This window comes from Sitodiplosis mosellana, unplaced genomic scaffold (genome assembly GCF_009176505.1).
Source record: "Sitodiplosis mosellana isolate CC-2019 unplaced genomic scaffold, AAFC_SMos_1.0 Smas_scaffold_38, whole genome shotgun sequence".
NCBI classification, from domain to species: Eukaryota; Metazoa; Arthropoda; class Insecta; order Diptera; family Cecidomyiidae; genus Sitodiplosis; species Sitodiplosis mosellana.
The window spans coordinates 423,721-444,999 of NW_022595280.1; the positions used below are offsets into that span (position 1 = coordinate 423,721).

A 21,279-nucleotide genomic window follows, 5' to 3' on the forward strand; every position below is an offset into this window, starting at 1 on the left:
ACAAAAAGTGCATCAAATTAATTTTATTGAAAATTTATAACTTCCTATAAATCAAATCAAGAATGAATCAAATAGAAAAGAAATAAAACCGCAATGCATTTCCATTTCAACCGTTTGAAATATAATTGGCCAATTTGTTTAATAGTATTGGGCATTTTATTTGTTAAAATGTAAAAATCAAATAAATTAGTCATAACTTCAGCGTGCAACTGATAATAATTTGATTTTGTACTTAAGATTTAATTGGCTTAAAATGATACAAAAAGCTTAAAATTGCCTATTCTCATTTTTATTTACACATTGAAGCTAGTTTAATTTAAACTATGTGCGCACTAGATTTGTTTCCTCTTTATTACTTAAATAAAATTACGGATTATGATTTTGGTGAAGCGAAAAAGAATAATAGCTTTCCAATAATCAATTAATAACAAGTAGTTTCAATTCTTACATGCGAAAAAAAAGCTAATGGTATAAAATAAAATTGTAGCTTAATCGTTTATGCCTTAAAATTTCTCTACACAAAACAAAAAAAGTGTTGCATTTGTTTCGATTCAAATATAGTGATCACAATTGGAATTTTTCTTTCATTTAACGTGTTTTTGTTTTTCATTCTCAAATTGCTTAGAATTAATAATTGTATAGGTATATAAAAAAAACCATAGCGATATATTTTGTTCAAGTAGTTGTTGGAAGTATTTAGGTGCAATTAAATAGGATTAGTGATTTAAATCTGTCACATATTCTGGATTGCAAATGATCGAGATGACAAGCAGAATGTTGTGTCAATTAACTGGCTGCATCGGAGTTATTATTTAGTGAACTGGTGCTACGACCACCTAGGCCACTTCCGCTGCTACTGCTCAGACTGCTATTTTTACTGAAATCGGCAGCATTTTTCGATGATGTCGCATACAATCCGGCCACACTACTGCTTGTATCATCTCGTTTCAATGTGTCATACTTAATATCGGATTCATTATACAATTGTTCATAAGGATTTTCACGGTCTTTTGCATTCAAATACCGTACTGACTCGTAGTTTGAATCAGATTCACTGCCCGTCAACGATTCATAATTACTAACGCTTACGGTTAATTGGCTTCTATCTGTGCTACGAATGCTATTGTAACAAATGGGTGTATTTGAGCTGGAATCACCATCGCTCGATGGTGATGTCAGTGTTTTTGTGTCAGAAATGGTGGATGTCATTGAAACGCTCATATTCGGTGACATAATGATTGGTGATGGTGTTGAGGCTAGCGATGAACTAGTCTTTATCGTCGAATTATTCCTCGATGGATCAGGTTCCATGTCATTCGTTATACTTGAATAAACATTTTCATGCTCTTTGGTTGTATCACGGATACTAGCGTAATCATGATTTTTCGATGTTGACGCCACTCGATCTTCGGATATTGTGCAATACCCTAAATTCTCATCGTCTTCGCTGCTTATAATGGTATTTTTTACTTTTATACTACTGTATCCGTCGTTGTTTTCAAGTTTTTTATTCAACACTTTGGCGTAATGATCGACCGAATCGGCTTTTGTGGTTGGTCGTAGCGTTTCATAATTCGGATCATAGTCAGAACCATTTTTTTTCGATGTATCCTTTGCATGTGATTGTTCAACAGTCTCATAGCCTGGATCGTTTGACGATTGATCGGGTAAACTTTCATAGCCCGGCTCGTCTTCAAACAGTGTTTTCGCCTCGGGGAATGTGTTCAGCGAATGTTGTGACAGCTTATGAAGAAAAATGCCTAAAATACAGTCAAAACCAATTTCAGTTAGTCAGACATTCTTCAACAATTTCAACTGGGTTGTTGAACAGCAATACAACTAAACTACATATAGGCAAGCAGAAATAAAATTGGTGTTATTACATTAGATTTTGTCCAGATTGACTACATACACACAGATGTATGACAGTACATTTTGGATGGAAAATTGGTTTAGAAGGGGGAACAGAAAGCGTTTTTTTTTCGAGATTAAAATGACAAAAAGACAATTCGGTTAGTTCGGCTGTGTATAAAATTGGTTAATAGAAAATTTGAAATATTTGGTTTTTTTTGTTGGCAAAAATAAATTTGGCGCAAAATTGGCAATGTGATGTAATTCACCTGGTGGAGTTGGAGCATGGCTTGAATTGCGATTTGAGTTTGGTTTATTGGCTCCACCGGGCAGATCAGCCGGTATTGTTTCGTATCCTGGATCATTTTTTGAATCATAATTTGAGCTACTGCTTCGTGTTCGTCGTTTGTCAATTGTTTCATAGTCGTTGTCATCGTTGAGCTGGGCTGATTTAATGCTATTTTTACCTGGTGACGTGTGTATCGATTTGCTTAACGCTTCGGGCAAATTGATTTCGCGTGCAATATCTGGATCGGATAAGAATAGGCTTTGGCGTTGTGATTGTGGTTGCTGTTGCTGTTGCTGTTGCATTTGTTGCGGTTGTGGTTGTGGTTCTTCGTTTAGCACTTTACGAATAGGCACTGGTGATGTGTTTTCGGACGGCGCCGTTGACAGTTTATTTTTCTTCATCACCTTTGCGTACATTCCTTCTAAATCTTTTGATAGACGATTTTTGCGTGGCTCATCGTCGCTGCCATGAACTGGACGCAAATGATTTCGATTTTCGGCCAAATTTTCACGGGACACTTGTCGTTGGCCCGGATGACCCACTTCAATTACCGAAGCAGCCGAATTTCGTCCCGATTGAAGTGATATCGGATTCGCAAGGCTGCTATTGCTCTGGTAATGATGTGTACCTTTTGGGGTCGGAGGAAGAGGACTGTTTGCTTGTCGTTTTTCAGGCTTTGGTGAGCCCAAATTTCCGACCGAACTCGTGCAACTCGACGATGACGCTTGCCTCGAGTGTGCAGCTGCCTTTAACATATCTACAGTCGCTTCGTTTACGCTGTTTCGCGGTGTTGTTGCATTGAGTGAGTTCGATTGAGTCGAAGTCGGATGCGATATCAGCGATGGTAGTGTACTTGGAGCTGGTGTATTGTTGATTGAAAGTGGCGGAGCCGGATTGATTTCCACCGATACAACCATTGGCTCTTGCGGTTGAATTTGGGCATAAGTCTCCGAACCACTTGTGTACAATTCAACCAGATTATTTGGATCTTCAATCGCCGCATACATTTCGTCCGAGTCATCAGAAACGGTTGCATAGTGTGAGTCCGATATTTCTCGTCGTCGAATTTGAGCGTTCTGTTTCTTCGTTTGTGCTATGATATTTGCCAACGGCTCGCGTACACTGATACTTGTGTAACCCTCTGTAAAATTTAAAAGTGTATGGTTTGGGTTAGAAATCGTTCTTCTTGGAACAATGAAATTACAATCGATTGAATATGCGATAACATACTTGACGAATCTTGTGAATCACCACTGAAATATTGGTGTTGCGGTTGTACGATTGGTGGCGTCATATACGGTAATTCTTGACTAGCTGACACTCTACCTGCGATTGCCGATGCCGCTGGAATCACCTGCTGATCGAATAAAGAGACAAGCAATTAGAATTTTAAATTGAATATGAGATCATTCATTAAACTAAAAATTTGCATTAAGTTGATAATCGAATAATCGACTTCAAATATTATCTAAAAAGATAGTCCAAAATCATCTAAAACATAAGGAGGTCAATCAAAAATGGAAGTTTTCAGCAGAAAAATGCTCAAAATTGCGATTAGAAAGTGTGAATTTTCTTACTTGTTGTCTTCCATCAACCGAGTCCAATAGGCTCTCATGCGAGCTGCGTCGTGATAACGAATCATTATCGTTGGGATTGTTATTTTCAGCATTTAAATTGTTGGCTGAAGTGGTTGTGTTTGATGTTGACGGTCGATTGGAGTTGTCACCGATCGATTTAACTTGAGCATATGGATGTTCAGCGGGCCGTACTTTGTCGTAGGCATGTGCTGGAGATCGAACTCGGGCATACGGGGAGCTACAGTCATCCGCTTGGCTTATGGAACTATGTTGCGATACACTGATCTGTTTCTTTGCGCTAGATGCAGCTAAGAATTGACAAAAAATATCAGACGCATGACAAATTGGTTAAAAGTATTCAAGAGAGGTTAAAAAAAAACGGTTACTTACGACTTTGTCCTTGAGGTTTGTCACCAACTTTATCGCCGACAGTGGCATATAGATCGGAATTTGTATCCAATTGATTTGGATCGGAAATGGGAATGTCGGGCAAACTGCGATGCGGTACATTCAGTGATCTGTTGTTTCAATAACGAGAGCGGAGGAACGAAAAAAAATGAGTTGACATTTTCAAAAGCGGTGTCATTTAATTAAGCTTTAAAAAAAACCTTTTTGAATCGGTGATATCATTGTTGGATATTTTTACATCTGAGTCACCAATAATTGAAATGCTATGGTTGCCATTTAGGAGGTTTTCATCTGGATTTTTGATTTTAACCATACCCTCCAAACCGAGAAGTTCATTGCTGTAACGAAACAGTGGAGAGAAAAAAAAATATGAAAAAAACGACACATCACATCACGTACAAATAATCAACGGGTAGTGTTCAGTCGTCGTTGGATGATTCATGCTCCCAACGGAGTATGAGAAATGATTATTTTTTGTTTGTTCGTTCGTTTCCATTAAAATGCTGCATCATGTTTCGCTCCGTTGAGTGAAAATCTCGAGTAATTGTATTAATAAACAAAACGAGCATGCATAAAAGTGGTGGTTTTGCGCGCGGACCAAGGTCATAATTGCGTTCCGTTTAGTAAGTGAAACGGTCATTTAGCACGAACTATATGGCATGGCAATTCTGTGACGCCAAGAAAGACAAACTGCACATTCCGATCGATAAAGACGAAGGCGGGTGATGTGTTGCTATAGGCTGCAAAATCTTAATGTGTGGCAATCGCATGGTGATAATTATTTGTCACGACCTCATGTAATACACAAACGCGGGTCGACAATGAACTTGACGATGGAACGAAGCACTTTCTAAACGTATAATGTAGCGTTGTGGTAGAATCACGAAATTCCTGCTATAAAAGGGGCCAATAAACATTATCTGAATGTGTGACTTACTTTTGAACTTTTTTGCGACAGCACAAGCACGCAGCTAACATTGTGATCGAAGTAACGCTCAATATCACCGAAACGATTATCACCGTATAGTCACCATATTCCATGTTATTGAACAAGTAAAACGGTTATTGTAATTGTTGAAATTTATGATTATTATTGTATTCGTTGCGGTCGTGCCGTAAACGCTCCGTGTTTGGAATTTTTTTTTGTTGCAAAAAAAAAACAATTTCGAGCACACGAATCTTTTGTATTTACACAAAAATCGAACAATAACGAACCAACGGGCACCGATCTTCCATTACAAAGGCACCCCAGAAAAAAAAAACAAAACAAAAACACACAACAATAACTGGAAAAGTAGCACTCAATTATACTCGAACATAATGATTAAAACCGTTGGCTTTGCATGCTCTTGCTGATCGACTGTGAAATTCTATAAATTCCTGGCATTCGCGTTCACGAAATATTTCATTCCAACACATTTGCGGAACTCTTAAGAATGGAAAGTTCGTTGGTTTTCTTTCTTTCTCTCGCTCGCTCGCTTGCTCGCTCGTTTCTCAGATCAATGCGATATAAACCATAAATCATTCACTTTGCCCGAAAGCAAAAAAAAAACAAACCCGTTGCTCGAGTAGTATTTATCGACTTTGAAAATAAGAGTGTGTGTCTGTGTATGTGTATGGTCACAAAACCAAAACAAACTTCACACAAACCACAGCAGCACTATTGCTCCATCACAATTACAAATGCAATTAATTCCGAATTGTTTTTATTTCGGTGTGTTCATGAGCTTATATAATTTAATTAGAAACAAGCGATTTTAATGATTTTATATTTGGGTGCAACGAATAGTGCGAATCGTTAACAGCCACCGACGTCACAGTGACAGAGACAGCAGCGCGATAAAGACACAACACCGACACAAAACAAACAAAACACGAATCGAGTTGTATATCGGATAAACATACACACAAGTCCAATTAATTAATACGAATCGCTGGTTGATGTTTTTTTCTTTCTATTATATGACTTTCATTCTCTCTTTCTTTTCGTTTCACTCGTTTCCCTTTCTATTCGATCCGGATCTGATGAATAAAAAAAGCACCCAAATGCTTGCCGTTACTGCTGCTGCTGCTTTTTTTATGAAAGTGTGCGGAATTTCAGACTATTTTTCATTTTCGCCTAGCCAAACAGCATCGCACAGATTCAAAACTCAGAGTGTGTATCAGTTGCTGTTGTTTTTGCCATGTGTTTTTTTTCTCGTGAATTCACTTTGATTGTCTTTCGTGTTTTTTTTCACTATTTCTGCGCTTGTTGTGTATTTCATTCGTGCCACTGCTTTTTCTTATTACCGTTGTCGCTTTGTTACTGTTACTATTCTGCTGCTGTGTTGCTACCTTTTCAGAGAGAAATGCAAACGACGACCGAACTGCTTCATTTTTCCACTATCTCCAATTACACACAATACACACATTACACATTCAATGGAAGTGTATGTTGCAGGCGAATAAATAAAGCAACAACAACAACGAAAATAAAATAACTCGTTTGTCTGTTTTATTAAATGAACAATGCACAAATACGCGATCGTTGGACAAATGAATTTTGTGTGATCATCGCAAGCGTGGCGCGAATAGAAACTGATGCAAAGCACACAGTTAACTTTGTTTTATTTTTTTTTAAACAGAGCCAGCTGCCTTTACGAGGACGAGTCTTTTATTTTTCCAGAATATTTTTTTTGTCTCCGTTTTTTTCGTCTAATTTTTTTTAATTGTTGCTTCGTTTTCCGTTGGACAATTTATATGAGCAATTGAAAATTATCACGGTTGGTTGGTAGGAAAGAATGGTTTTTGTTAGCAATTGGCTTGTTGTTGATTGGTAAATAACACTTCAATCACTAGCACTCTGGCCAATACACCATACCATTACGCATTTGATTGTCACTTTCACTCTAACACTCAGATGGAACTAGTAAGCAAGCAACAACAAAAAAACTACCATACACACCGAAACGAATAGTGTCTTAGTATTTAATTTGCATGAAATTTCTTTCAAAAGTTTCAATCGAATTTCCGATTGAATCGATGAAAAACTGGATGCGGTGGTTTATTTCGTTTGGTTCACTATGGTTCATTTCCAAAGAAAATTGGATTTCTTAATTTTCATTTTTTTTCCTCGTTCGACTGAGCCCGTATGACGTGTACTACCAAATATATACACAGAGAATGGCTCTTGTTAATTTCCTTTTGTCATTCCAATTTCGTCAAGTAAAAACGAATTACCGCCACTTAATGTGTTCATTTATTATATCTCTATTTATTTGCTCTGTTTTATTGTACATTGATAATCGTATCTGTGATGAATCACTTTCAAATCACGCTTAATCGGTACAACACTACATCGAAATATTTATATACTATATAAATGTGCGGTGGTTCGGTAAGCAAATAATGCATCACACTGTCATTTCACAAAATAGAACAAGAAAAATTCACGTTTGAGCAAAATCGTCAACAAAAAAAATCGTCACACACGTAGTGAAATAGAAAAAACACAAACACTAGAAAATGTTCACTCGAAATCGTCGGCAATTTTCAGTTGAATATTGGTTTGCGGCCAACAAATTCAGTGGCTACGTCGTCAAACGTAGAAAAAATCGTGTTAGACGCAAGTGTTGACACACCTATTGTGTACTGTATATGCTTTCAAATGAATTGCTTCCACAAAATTTACGTTTTTCGGACTCATGACACCTTACGGCGGCTATGTGAGAGAGAGCTGTTGTTATTGTTGGTACATTATATACGTGTGTGTTAGTCTGAATGCATGTTTGACGTCGACACTTGGGCTCGGTAGCGTTGGCAGCACTGACTCTCTTACTCTCTGTCTCTCTTGTGTGTCTGTTTACAAAATTCGAATCAGTGACATCAGTTTGTTGTATTTCTGGTTTTTTTTTTACTCGTCTTTTGCTCCCTAGTCGAAAACCATACAATGGCAAAACGAAAAATTGCGATTTTGCCAAGGCAAATTTGTTGTCATCATTGCTTCTGTATTCAAATCCGTTTGAATGAGTACTGCATCTTGATTACAAACCATGGCGATTTATATGGCTAGACTTACTATGCTACATGCTATGGTATTTTCAGTTCAGTGGACGGTTTTTTTTTATCGTTTCACGTTGAACGAATTTTATCGTTGGGAAAAAACGGTTTCCGCAAGAAATGCATAAATTTTTGCCAATTTTTATCGACTTTCCTAATCAAAATACGCACAATTTTTCCTCGTTATCAATCATTCGTTTATATTTTATTACTCATTTCATATTTTCTCCTTTTTACATGGTTCTTACAAACTACCTATTAACAATAATGACTATTCTTCTGACGAAATCTTAGCATTAAATGTACAAATTTACAAGAAAACAAAATAAAAATCAAATGAGCTTAGCATTCACCATCACTCGAGTCTGAATCCCAGTAATTGTCGTAAGGAGAATAGTCTTCGTAGCTGTCTTCATCGTAGTAATCACAAGTGAATGGTCGATACCCGCAATCTATATCGTAATCAATATGAATGGCCGGTCGTTCCTCATCTTCCAACACCATATTGGCAATATCAATTGTAACCGATCGCAAAATTTTACAATTTCTAATCGACAAATAGGTCAATTGTCTGGAGAATTGAACGAATTTCATGAGCCCATTGACAGTGAATCCCCAGCAATCTTGTAGTGCGAATTTTTTCAAGTTTAAATTTCGGCCGAGACGAAGGAGCAGATCATCGGTCACATAGTTACATTTCACAAACGATAATTCACTTAAATTCGTACTCTTTTCCAACTTATCAACGGCATTGCCGTCCAATTGATACAGCTTGAAATTCTCGCCGTTGATTACCCAATGTTCGAGTTTGTTATTTGTTGCAAGCAATTTGATAAAGCGATTCACGTCATACGTTTGGAAATTGTGTAGTGATAATGATTTCAAATTTTGTAAACGATGCAATGTGCTCGGATCAAATGACGCCGTAAAACTGAACATCAACGAAACTAATTCGATATTTGGTAAATTGGCGACAATCTCATTCAGAATGATTTCATCAATGTCACGACACTTGTGAACTAGAATCTCCTTGAGCATTTTTCCTTTTGCGCTGAAGAAATCGTACAGACAGCTTGGTCGCAGTTGACCGCATGAGTTCAAGTGCAACACCGCCAATCGATTTAAACCAATCAACGAATGTCCAGTGAAACTGCTAATTGAATTCAATTTTAGCACTTCGATATTCTCAAATGCGGGCACCAAATCAAAGTCTTTGTCCATTTTAATGTTGTGCAATTCGAGATATCGCAAATGTTCGAAGTGCAATTTATTGATGACCGATGCACTTAAGGGCATCGCACTGTACCAATTTCGCGTTTCGATCGTCAACGTTGCCAATTGGCTACAATGTTTGTTTATTGACTGGATTTGACGGCGCAATTTATCAGCACGTTTGTAACTATGAACGGACACCAAGTGCAGCGTTTTTAAATGTTGACCCAAGTGTTTGATTATCTCCTTTGACTTGTGGTCAAGCGTGGCATCAATGTGGAATTGCTTCACTTTTCGCGATAAATGACTGTCGGCATTTGATTCGAATCGTTGACACACTTGCCGATATGAAATGATGTCCATCACATTCAAATACTTGAGGATTTCCAACAGCACGTCATCGTTGAGCACATCGTCCGCACCGACCGTGGCTGGTATGCCTATGGTCATATCCATTGGTTCGATGATTGCTTCCATCTCCTTTGTTTGATTTTTTTGTTTTTGAAGGTTGTTTTTGGTGAAGATTCACAAAATTTGCCTTGAGCGTTTTGAGGTTTATTCGAATTGAATGCTCTGCCGTTTGGATCAACTACTCTGCCACTATCAATCAAATCGTTTGAATAGTCATAAACTAGCTTTATCTTTACAGCGACAATAAATTTACACTTCACTTTGTGTACTTTACTTTCAGTTTTGGGAAATTTTCAAAGAATAAGTGCTCAAATTCATTTGAATGTCTTTGTTGAAATGTTGTTTTGTTATTAAAATTCGGTGTCGACTTCTTTGTTACAGCGATTCTGCTTAAACTCTCTTTTTGTTGTCTTTGAATAAAATGTTTGCGTTTGTTTTCTCGAATAAATCTTGTTAACTGAATTCTATTTGCTCAGACACTTTTTATTTCAGATCATTTGCGAATGAAGAAAAAACACGAATAAAAATTGGCAAAATTGCAAATGAGTAACGAACGCTTTAACGGCTACAAACTCAATGATCCCATTTTATACGCCGTAGTTTGTCGTCAATCACAATCTGACATATCCGTCATCACAACGACACCCAACAGTCATAATCATCTGTACATACACGAGCCCATTACACATGTTGCGCTCATCTTAATTGCTGCTGTTGTTTTTTTTTCTCGTTTGTGTTCCGCTCAGCCAATCATTTCTAACCAAAAACAACCTGATAAATTGATACATTTATAAAATGTGTAATCATTGTATAGGGCTTATTGCACGTTCTAATAAAAGTAAAGTGAATACAGCTAAAGTGTTATCTCTCTGCGCTGCTTCGGCGTTACCGATTAGGCCTGTGTACGATAATGGGCAAACTTGTGTACGATTTTCGCTCCGAAGAGCAAAAGGACACAATTACACATTGAAATCGTGCACAAATTTAAAAATAAACCAAACGCGAGCAAAAAAAAAAACAAAAGCGCGTATCAATGATGATTCTGTTAATTGTAAGTACTTCGAAAATGCAGTAGAGCGAGATGGGAATATACTGAGCGTATGAAAGAATTCATCGCTCCGCTCTTCACACAGTTGTCTGGGGAATTATTGTCAGTCAGAAATGCTGGCAATTCAAAGTGAAAAAACATGCGATAAAGAAAAAAAAGTTCAAGATTTCGTGCCAACGTCGTCAGTTCGGTCATGAATTGATTATGTCGAATGGGACAGCGTGTGAGGGAGATTGTCTGCTTGTGACTAATGCTCCCGGTCGCGCTCTTATCGCACGAAATTTGCTTTCGTTTGGAGTCTCAATGTTCGTCCCATTTGGCTGTTTTTTTTTGCACAAAGATGATCGACCCTTAGTGTCACAGATTTTTCAAATGAATTTTTTTCACACTCTCTCCCCCTCTCTCGCTCGCGCGCGCTACAATCACATGGCCTGTTTGGTGTTGATAACGGCACACAAGCTCACCGCCATGGAACAATGATGCGCCTTCACATTTGCAAAAACACAAAGTACGCGTTCTTGGATCCTCAAATTCGCAGAGGGTAAAACCAAACGATTTTTACTTCGTAGAAGATGTGACATTTCGTTGCAGAACATTGATATTCCGCAAATATACTTTGAAAAAGGAAAACAAACGAATCGCAAAAAAATAAATCGACAATTGAACTTTGCGCGCCGACTCTTATCTATCGTGTGTTTTGATTTTTTCCCTTTGTTCGGAAAATTGTAAACAAATTCAGCTCTTTGCTACTATTTATAACACATTTTTGCATGACACGTTGTTCGCCAACGATGTTGCAATAGTTCGCACAAAGAGACTGTGAGTTTGTTCCCATGCTTCATTGAATGGGGCGCAATTGATCAAATGCTGAACGCGCCGCGCATTATCAGTTTCATGTGATTCACACGTTGAAAAATGATAGTTTTTACTCGGTGCTATTCTTTCTACATGATATTACATGGAAATCCAGAAGAACATCAGAATCATTGTGAATTGTCAGCGATTTTCTTGAGGGATCGTCGCTGCCGTTTGATGTGTAACATTTCTATTTAAATTCGCCGTTCAACAAATTGCTTTGATTGCCGTTATTCCCCGGATATATAATAATTACGCGACACATTTTTTTTGTTCACAGCGATAAGTGTCACATAAGCTGCTGAATCAAAATCTTATCATTTATTCGTTTTGCACAAAGTTCCTAATTCACAAAATCTCATCTTCTCCAAAGTAAACAAGATAAAGTTACACGCGTTGCGAGAATGTACTATGTTATGGCTTCGGATGGATTAAAAATAGATGACGACACCATTGATAACTTGGTACGTTTTGTACCTATTTTTAACTCATGCGGCCAAATTGAATGCGAAGTGAGTGCAAATCGATGTCAGTGGTATTAAATTTTTTTTCACTTGCTGGAATTATTGATTGCGAGTTTATCATCTGTCGAATGGGAGAGACACACGTTCAGGATGGGGGACACACGTTAAGGCTGTTGAAAAATTCATTCACCAATCTAATGGTTCTTTATCAAAAAAAGAAGCTGAAATTTTCTGTTGAAAAAAAAGGCGCTGGCAATAGAATAAGAAACACCGAGATTTTTTTTTTCTCTTATGTGGATTTTCTTTGATTTATTCGTCCTTGAAATTGTCCATTGAAAGAAGCTAGCGTATGAACATTTTCTGCGATTACAATTGAACTTCATTGCAGAGAAACTGCCATTGCATTCATTTCCTATTTTTAAAATCTACATAACTTTGCATTCATTTTAACCTTTGTTGTTTTTGTTGCTAATTTTAAATGATATTCTTCTTTTGTTTTCATTTTGTGTCTTATTTCTTCATCTACATTATGATTGGTTTTTGCGGTTTTATTTTCTTAACTCTGACTTATCGCTTATTGCATTACTCATTCTAGAAATCAATCTAAATTCAATCGCTTGAGAGAGTATAACTTGTATTTTCTTTCTTGTTTTTTTAAATTTATTATCAAGTTTAATTTTTGTTTTGACTCAATTCATTTTACGGGCGATTTTTTTAAGTATGTTTGTGTATGTCATTTTCTGCTTCTATCTTTTCTTCATTCTCAATGAAATGAAGCAATTTTCTTGTCTGTTTAAATATCGTTCGAATAAAATGTGACTTACGTGATTGTTAGTGCATCTGTTTGTTTTTTTGTGGTTGTCTCATACTTAAGATGTGTGTTATGTAGTCAAGTGATTAATGAATCAATTTCAATTTTTAAAATGATATTTCATTTGTCTGGGAAAAAACACATAGCTCATTCGATCCGATCCGATGAATATATGTAAACATTTCTCACGCTTAATGTCTGTGAAAAGTTTGATATTTCTCCGGCGATATGCAAATTGATAGCCATTCCAACCAACGAAAATAGAATTATTCGATCCATGGAATGGCGCGACATAAACTTCATATATCAATAATGGTGATAAATTTTAATGTATATTATAGATCAACATCACAATCAGAAATGAGCCACTTTTTTTTTTTAAATACAATTTGATAAATGTAATGCAGAACCAGAAAGTTCTTTCTTTTTCTTTTTTTTTCAAGTTCTCGTTTTTCACCATTAAAAAAATTATACATTGAAAAGAAAAAGGACTGTTTCAGCTTGAAGAATAGATGCCGCCATCTCACCAAAAGGGCCTGTCAGTATTAAATTGACCACCGATAAATGAATACCTACCGAAATGGTTTAAAAAATGCATTTTCCTATTTCTTCGAGTGAAATCATTCACCCTTGAATCCATGTTGAAAACACATAAAATCTTCGTCAATTTGATCGCTCTCGTCGTTTCTTTATGATTTTCTAGATTTTCACCACGTAAAAAGTCGTGATTATTCTCTCACTCACAAGTTAGAATTCAGAAGGTTGACATCCATAAAGATGATTTTGTTTGGTTTGTGCTTTTGATTCATATTTTTATAGCAACAGATTTGATAGAAATTGTACACGATTAACAACTTGTTCATTTTTTTCATTATGAAACATCAGGGTTCGGATTAAATACGAAAATGGCTTCAGTATTATAATAATATTATATATATATATGTTTATGATTTAATTGGCATTTTTATAAAATTTTCTAATTTAGAATAAATAGTTGATTCTGTTGTTCATCTCTGTGTGTGTAATGTGTGGTGTAAGTTATAATAGATTGTTCCAATTTAACAGTATTCGTTAGAGACAAACACGATTAACCATTTGGAAATGATGGTTTTCAATATTCCCCCTCCATCCTTCTTTGTGTGGGTGAAGTGGAATTGGTATCAAATAGTTTGGTTACCACAATGAAAACAGACACGTTGTTTGGTTTTGTTTTGTTTTTTTTTTTAAATATAAATTGTTACTATTCACTTAAATGGCTAAACAAATAACGTGCATTTGTAAATGCATTTTAATTGATTTTTCACTATCTCAAAATCTGGGCATTTGGATTGGAATTAGTTCTAAATGTATGGGGAGTGTGTGTGTGTGTGTGTGTGTGTGTGTGTGTGAAGATAGGTGCTTTGGTGCCGCCTAAATTTAACAAAAATCTTGTTTCTTCTTTTTGTTTATCTCAATAAATGCGCTTCTTGTTTCATTTCCTGGCGAAAATGTTTCTAATGCCTCTAAGTTTTCTATTGTAGAGTAAACTGATCAATTTACATATTTGTATCACATCATGGCTGATTGTGCATTAAAAAATTTACAATTTTTTTCTTTTCCTTTTTTTCTGAATCGCGTATTAGAGTCATTTTGTTCAATTTTTCCGTGAACAATGGTTCACTACTATGATTACGTTTATTCCTTTGCTTCTTCGAGAAAGAAGAAGCAATTTATTTTTCATTTTATCATTTACCAAAAAATTTTCTTATAATTAGGATCCTTACTTTCCGCAAAATGCCGCTATTCAATGGGCTTTAATGTTTCAACAAATGAAGAACTTAAAAGCAACAAACCAAAGCATGAACACAAAAGACCTAGGGAATAGAAAAACACAAAAGAGCTGAAACAAAGGAAGAAAATCAACTCACGGAAAAACATTTTCCACTGAATCCATTTGAACGACCAAAGCGTGTGTCAAACAGACTGATATCCACCAAACAGAACGGAACCGAACAGAAAAGAGAAATGAAGAAATCCAACGAAAGACAAAAGCAACGACCAACAAATCGCATTCAAACGACGACAAAACCAACTAGATCATCAAAAGTCTTGATGCTTGAAAATGGACCATCACTTCGAATCAGGCAAAAATGTAGTTTATTTTCTTCTTTTTTTGTTGTTGACTTGATTTAGATGATAAACATGTTTAGTTTTTTAGCTATATGATCGATGTGTTTGATATGGGGAACCCAAAAGCATGGAGGTAATGGTTTCAAATAGAGAGATTCCTTGTTTCCATTAGTTTCTCCTATACAAATGACAAGGTCACTTAAAGAGATGAATTACATTTAGATTAATCTCTGCAGTATTTTTTTCTAGTTTTTTTTTGTCTCTTTTCATGTCAATAATAATCAATATTGATTTATCATGATTGTTTGTTTTTTTCATATGAATTCTTTTTTTTTATTTAGATACCACAATATGCTTTTTCAGTGATTGAATTATTTACAAATTTTAATATTCGATTTTATTTTTATTTGTTTTTTTTTGTCATCTTTTGTTCAATATAAGTTACAGTTAATATGATAATATCAGAAGTAATAATTTTCAACATTTTCAATGTGTGTCGCTATGAAATTGGTTGGTTTTTGTGTGAAGAATATTTTGGAATTTAATTTTCTTTTTAATTGGAATGAAAAAGGACAGTTTTTTCTCTTACAAGTATAATGTTGGTTAGTTAATAACAACTATTTTTGACCATCAAAAAGAAAACATTGTATGTTTTTGTGTTATAAATTTAAAACTTGATTGTTAAATTTAATGCTTTCATCTTCAGTTCAACTATTTAAATATAGTATTTGATCATTGGAGATTAAGGTACAAATGAAAAATACTCTCGTCAATTCAATTCTCAATTGATTAATATGCATTCAAGCAAAGTAATTACAAAACTACTAGAAAAACGAGAGAATAAAGAACAGAAAAAAAAGATATCGAATACAAATTCAGAAAGATAATAATCAAAAATATACATTCAAAATATATATATGGCGTTCAATTAATAAATAACATTTTCATTTCACTAAATTTGTATATATATATATGTTTCGATAATAAAAAAAAGAGAGATGCTAGTATTAATAAAGAAATTCATTTCCTTCTTGTTTCTTCGACGATTGCTTAAACTCAAATGTAATGTGGTGCGATTTCGCGACAAGAGCTTACAAACTACAGACAAAAAAAGGAGACATAAACACACGTCGAACGTCCATTTTAGTTAGTATTTGCAGCACTTTCGAGTGACGAACGTAAAACGACACAACCTTCAACCCAAAAGTTCGGCCGATTAATCATGCTTTGCCAAAGTGACAATTCCTTTCCCGTTGAGTCCATCCAATCCACTGGTTTTCCATAATATTTTCCTGTGTTACGCAACGAAAAAAGAAAAGACAGAAGAGAAAAAAAAATCGATTAAATCATTCTCGAAACGTGAATATCGATGGGATTGGTGTTAAAATGTATGTGATTGAGCGATGCATATTGATGATGCAAATCAAGTTTTGAGTTACATGCCAGAAGTGACATGACAACCGCCATTGGCTGAATTGGCTAGTGTTTTTGGTCACGTACCAACTCATGTCGAATAATTATTTCAATCTCGAACCATTTTCATAAATCTCAACGCAAAATCTACATATTCATATTCATAAACTTCGTTGCTCTGACGGTGGTGGGAGGGGGATGCTAATCGTAAAAGCGTTTGAAACACGGAGATGGCGCCTCGCCGATTAATCTACTGTACGGAATACAAATGGAAAATTTACTTACCAGTACCGAGGGAAAATCGTACACCACCCAAAAACTCATTGCTAGCCAATCGATCATGATCCCATATGGTTAATTCCAGTGCACGTTCAGACAATTCATTAAGCGATACATCATCATAGGCAAATGTATAGTTCCATACTGGATTCACGGAGCGCTTGGCCACTGGCGTTTTTTGTTTCGAATTGCGATTTTTATCGGGTAGCAAATAGCTGGAGTAGCGCACCCAAACGGATGCAACGAAAAAAAAAACGAAACGAGAGAAAAAGAAAACACAAAACGATTATTCCCATTTTGCAACGTTGCTAAAATGAGCAATTACTATGGATATATGGTATGGAAAATTATCATGATGCACACGGTGACGTGCCATCCTGTCGGTATGCATTCTAATTCTCTGGTGTATAATGCTCGAATAGAGTCGAAAATTAAATGTATTTATGTGAGTGTATTAGGGCGGAAGATATTCTACCTTTTGCAAAATGCATCGCACATTCCATTGGCTTTGACCGGGCTCAAGTTCTTCGCCTCTTTGACAAGCACGTGCAACGAACCTTTTGACGATGAAGACGATGATGATGAACTACGTGAACTTGTGGATGACTTTATGCTGCCACCGAATTTACGTAAGCCACTGCTGATTGATGATCTCGAAAAGTGCGACGATTTCGAATCTGGCGGAACGAACTTCAAACCTACAATAATGTCACCACGATATGTTGAGAGGTCGTCAAACGGTTCACTCTACGACACGAAAATAATTTCCACACAAGAAAAAAAAAAGAAAAAAAAAACGGACGAAATAAAAATCGACATCACAAAAAAGGGTAAACACACATAATAATATTATGTAAATAAATCAAATATTTTTTGCTACACTATACCTACAGCTACTTTTGAAGAACATTAAGAACAAAAGATGGATGGAGGAGTTTGTGGAAAGGGATATTCTATAGTGATGTTACTTGATATGCAAGTCATGGGTTTTTCTTTCACTTTTGACTTATAAACAATCGAATACTTACACGTTCCTGTAGTGTATACCATTGTGGTTGTGGATTATCGAAAACGATGCCTTGCAAATTGATGGTCACTTCACCAAGGAAATCGTTGCGTCCGAACATATCGGAATGCCATACAGTTAACCACAATGTTCTTGTTTCCAAACTATTCAACGGCATAAAGTACTTGAGCGTTTCATCGAACATCGGATTTAGTGTATGCTTTCGGACTTTCGTTTTGCGTTTGCCATTCTTTGACTTATCCGGTAGCAAATAAACCTGTAAACCAAAACGAAACGAACGGAATGTTATCGGATATCACAAAATCGATGAATACGGCAAATGAATCTAACTCAATCTAATTTAACACTTCCCAAATTGGATGCAATTACATTCCGAGCTTTGAGTCGTTCGATGCAATTGACTCCATTTTTGGGCAGATTGAACGTTCATTTGACTTACCTTAACATATGGATCGCTGCGATTGCGTTTCGTATCAACAGCCGCCAAATCCTTACACTGTACCACATGGATTTCGAGAGCGCCCTGCTTGTAATTGTATTGCATACCGAATTCCACTTGCCCTTTTACTATGACCGTTCCGTAACGACCTTCGCCCGCTCCCGAATACACACTGGCCATCGAATCGGAACGCAACTGTGTGCAGCAACAAATGCAAAATGAAAGAAATAAAAAAAAGGAATTGGTTAGTGGTTGAACTGAATTTTGTGTTTATGTTAAATTACTCCTAATGAACCGAGGCTGCTGCGGTTCTGGTGCATGGCAACAAGACGATCGATATCATCATCGGATTGGGCTGGCCAATCAGACGAAGTTGGTGACAGCTTGTTTCCGGCTGGGCTTGCTGGTTGATTTGGTGGCGACTTCGAATCATTTCGGCTGCCGATAATCGGCGACTTTCCAGCTTCAGGTGAATTAACGCCTTCTGTACAAATGAAAAAAAAAAACAAAAAAAATTGAAAACAATTTCAATGAGTAAAGTTTTATACTGAAGTTTAATTTACTTAAGTGAATAATGTGTTTTATATATAGAATAAATTGGATTAGTAAACGTTATATATTTTCTTCTTTTCTTTCGTATTGAACTTGAAGCGAAATTTAAATTACTATTTCCCTTCGGAATCAATTACAATACTTTTATTTTTCACTACACATTAATACCAACTTTGAATCAATATTTTTTTCCATTTTTGACATTTTATTATTCTTCTGTTTTATACCTTCATTATTCATAATTGACTTAATTCGCGATTTGTACAATATTTTCCAAATTTGTTTAAGCGACATAATCAATTTGCAACTATGCCCGAAGATAGAAAAAAAAACGTATGATCAAAATGGGTGCGGATTATAAAACAAATGTGCGGGAATTTCAGTGTTACAGTACCGAATCAATGTCTTTATTGAGCATTGGTTTGATAATGGAATTAAAAACACTGGATATTTTAGTGATTCATATACGACAGCGACTGACCCAATAAAAAATGGGGGGAAGAATGCTTATTCATATCAAGAACACACAGCATCAGCTGATTCTCGAGCATTCCTACTGATTTGTAGAACTTTTCTCTTTAGCATAACGTATTCTGATAAATTTATATGCTGACGTCAGTTATTGATAACAAGAAAAGCGTGTCGCTTCACTCGAGCTTCATATGTTGATTAATTTTATCATTGCATTTCAATTTGTTTTACCAACTGAATTTCATAGCACTGCATGAAATATAGAGTGAAAACAAAGACACACTATTTATCTAAATCTCAAAAAAATATTCTAGTCAAAATAGCAAAATATTCCAAGTAGCCCAAATTATTGGGTTATACGATTCATTCAAATTGTTCATCGTGGTCTTTGACCACTGGTCTACCAAGACCTATCACAAATAATATAATTCCTATGCATTGACGCATGCCAGAAGAGATTTGAACGAAATCTATCAAAAACCAACACCAAAAATAATAGCTTCACTTGTCATGCAGGGCTGAAAATGGATTTATTGTAATTTATTGTATACAGAGGATGAATTGGAAAATGAATCTTCGAACGGATGTACAGATTAAAGTGAATACGAAAATCGTTTGCATTCTCTTTATTAACATCGTTTGAATTCCGCTTGGAATCAGATACAAGAGCTATAAAAAATAATTCGACTCTGAACGAACAGAAGTGATAATTTCTCGAGAAACTAACGCAGAATACCTGGCAATAAGATTTCAGTAGAAATTTAAGTGAATAATCAAAATAAAACACAAGTTTCACCTCGCGTTGTCCAAAAAAATGTGAACTGGTATTAAATAAAACATTATTATTCTCCTACTCTACCGCGAATTGAATCAATCCTATTATTATCATTAAATTATTCATATTTTCCCTGCTAATGCACTTTAAGCACTTACGAAGAAGATAAAGAAAATAAAAACTTTGTTAGTACTTTGTAGAACAAATTGAGCAAGTGTACAATGGAAACGGTGCAATCAAATGGAAAATGTGTGCGTTTCTGTTGAATGAGAGTTACAAAATTTAATTTGCAAGTATCATCTCTCGTGATCCGAAGCAATTAAGTGGAACATGTCATAATAATATGCTAAAATGGATGTCATTTATAGTGGTAATGTAATATAGCGTGAAAATACAATGCAACATACAAGAAGATATCGTTACATCACTCAGAATGAACGCACATACAGACTGTGTGTGACATAGTCATTTAACATGAGTTTGTACGAACATCAGAGCAAGTTGCAAGACATCTAAGCAAATAGATGTATTTCAAGCAGCCGTACTCTTGAATATCACGATTTTTGGCAGTCAATTTGTAAACAAAACATGCAGTTGGCAGTTGAATTTATTAGTTCAGGATATATATATAAAGCTGGCGAAATTCAATTGATATCCCTTGTTGTTGAACAATTTCCCAATCAAAAGCTTCACATTTCAAAACGGTATTAGATTAAATTTATATAAATATTCGATTACGTGCCAACACAAATAAATGTTTTCGGTGCTGTGATGGCATTCAAATCCTTACAAATAAAATAGAATGTGTCACGCTCGATGCGATTAGAATCGAATACAAGCAGCAAACATTTTATTTGATCAAATGCAACAAATTCGCAACGAAGTGTGGTGTGGTTAAGGAAATCGAAATAGAAAAATGACAAGCAATCGTCTTCGCACAGAGATGAAAGAAAAGAAGAGAAGAAAACAGAATGCTTCGAGACAGCAAAAGAGAGAAGAGCGAAGAAAGCAGAAAAAGTTTTGTCACACAAGCACGTTTGTGTGTTGTGTGCTATCACGATGCAAAAAATGTGCGCGAGGAGACGTGCAAATCCGGTATATAACCTTTTGTTCGAGCGGAAGCATCTGTTCGTTTGTGCTTGTTGTTTGCTCGATTCAGGCTTTGTTCGCCGTCCATGTCGTACTCCAAAGTCTCTAAGAATTTATCGGAATTGGAGCGCAAACTGTCGTTCCAGTTCCAATACTTCCGA

General features: G+C 35.8%; 2 protein-coding genes across 7 annotated transcripts in view; both read right to left on the reverse strand.

Moving 5' to 3' along the window:
- Nucleotides 1–98: 98 nt before the first annotated feature.
- On the reverse strand, nt 99–8,351 carry LOC129569585 (GATA zinc finger domain-containing protein 7). 4 transcript variants are annotated; one of them, XM_055448578.1, is made up of 7 exons: nt 5,063–8,351; nt 4,326–4,463; nt 4,108–4,235; nt 3,718–4,025; nt 3,371–3,497; nt 2,121–3,281; nt 99–1,760 (listed from the first exon to the last, which is right to left on the reverse strand). In XM_055448578.1, exons 1-7 carry the CDS (start codon nt 5,164–5,166, stop codon nt 787–789), a joined length of 2,940 nt encoding a protein of 979 aa, XP_055304553.1. In that variant the 5' UTR covers nt 5,167–8,351; the 3' UTR covers nt 99–786. The 4 variants fall into 4 exon arrangements, with proteins under 4 accessions (XP_055304553.1, XP_055304554.1, XP_055304555.1 ...); XM_055448579.1 differs by having other exon boundaries at nt 3,371–3,494; nt 5,063–7,882; XM_055448580.1 differs by having other exon boundaries at nt 2,319–3,281; nt 5,063–7,874.
- Nucleotides 8,352–15,377: 7,026 nt separating this feature from the next.
- Nucleotides 15,378–21,279, reverse strand: part of LOC129569584 (uncharacterized) — a 128,918-nt gene continuing 123,016 nt past the window's right edge. For all 3 annotated transcript variants that reach the window (XM_055448574.1, XM_055448577.1, XM_055448576.1), the window contains 6 exons: nt 18,516–18,715; nt 18,232–18,426; nt 17,794–18,048; nt 17,241–17,512; nt 16,772–16,980; nt 15,378–16,365 (listed from right to left, as the gene is read on the reverse strand). In XM_055448574.1, the coding sequence (XP_055304549.1) occupies nt 16,217–16,365; nt 16,772–16,980; nt 17,241–17,512; nt 17,794–18,048; nt 18,232–18,426; nt 18,516–18,715 (1,280 nt within the window). In that variant the 3' untranslated portion in view covers nt 15,378–16,216. The remainder of the gene's footprint in view (nt 16,366–16,771; nt 16,981–17,240; nt 17,513–17,793; nt 18,049–18,231; nt 18,427–18,515; nt 18,716–21,279) is intronic.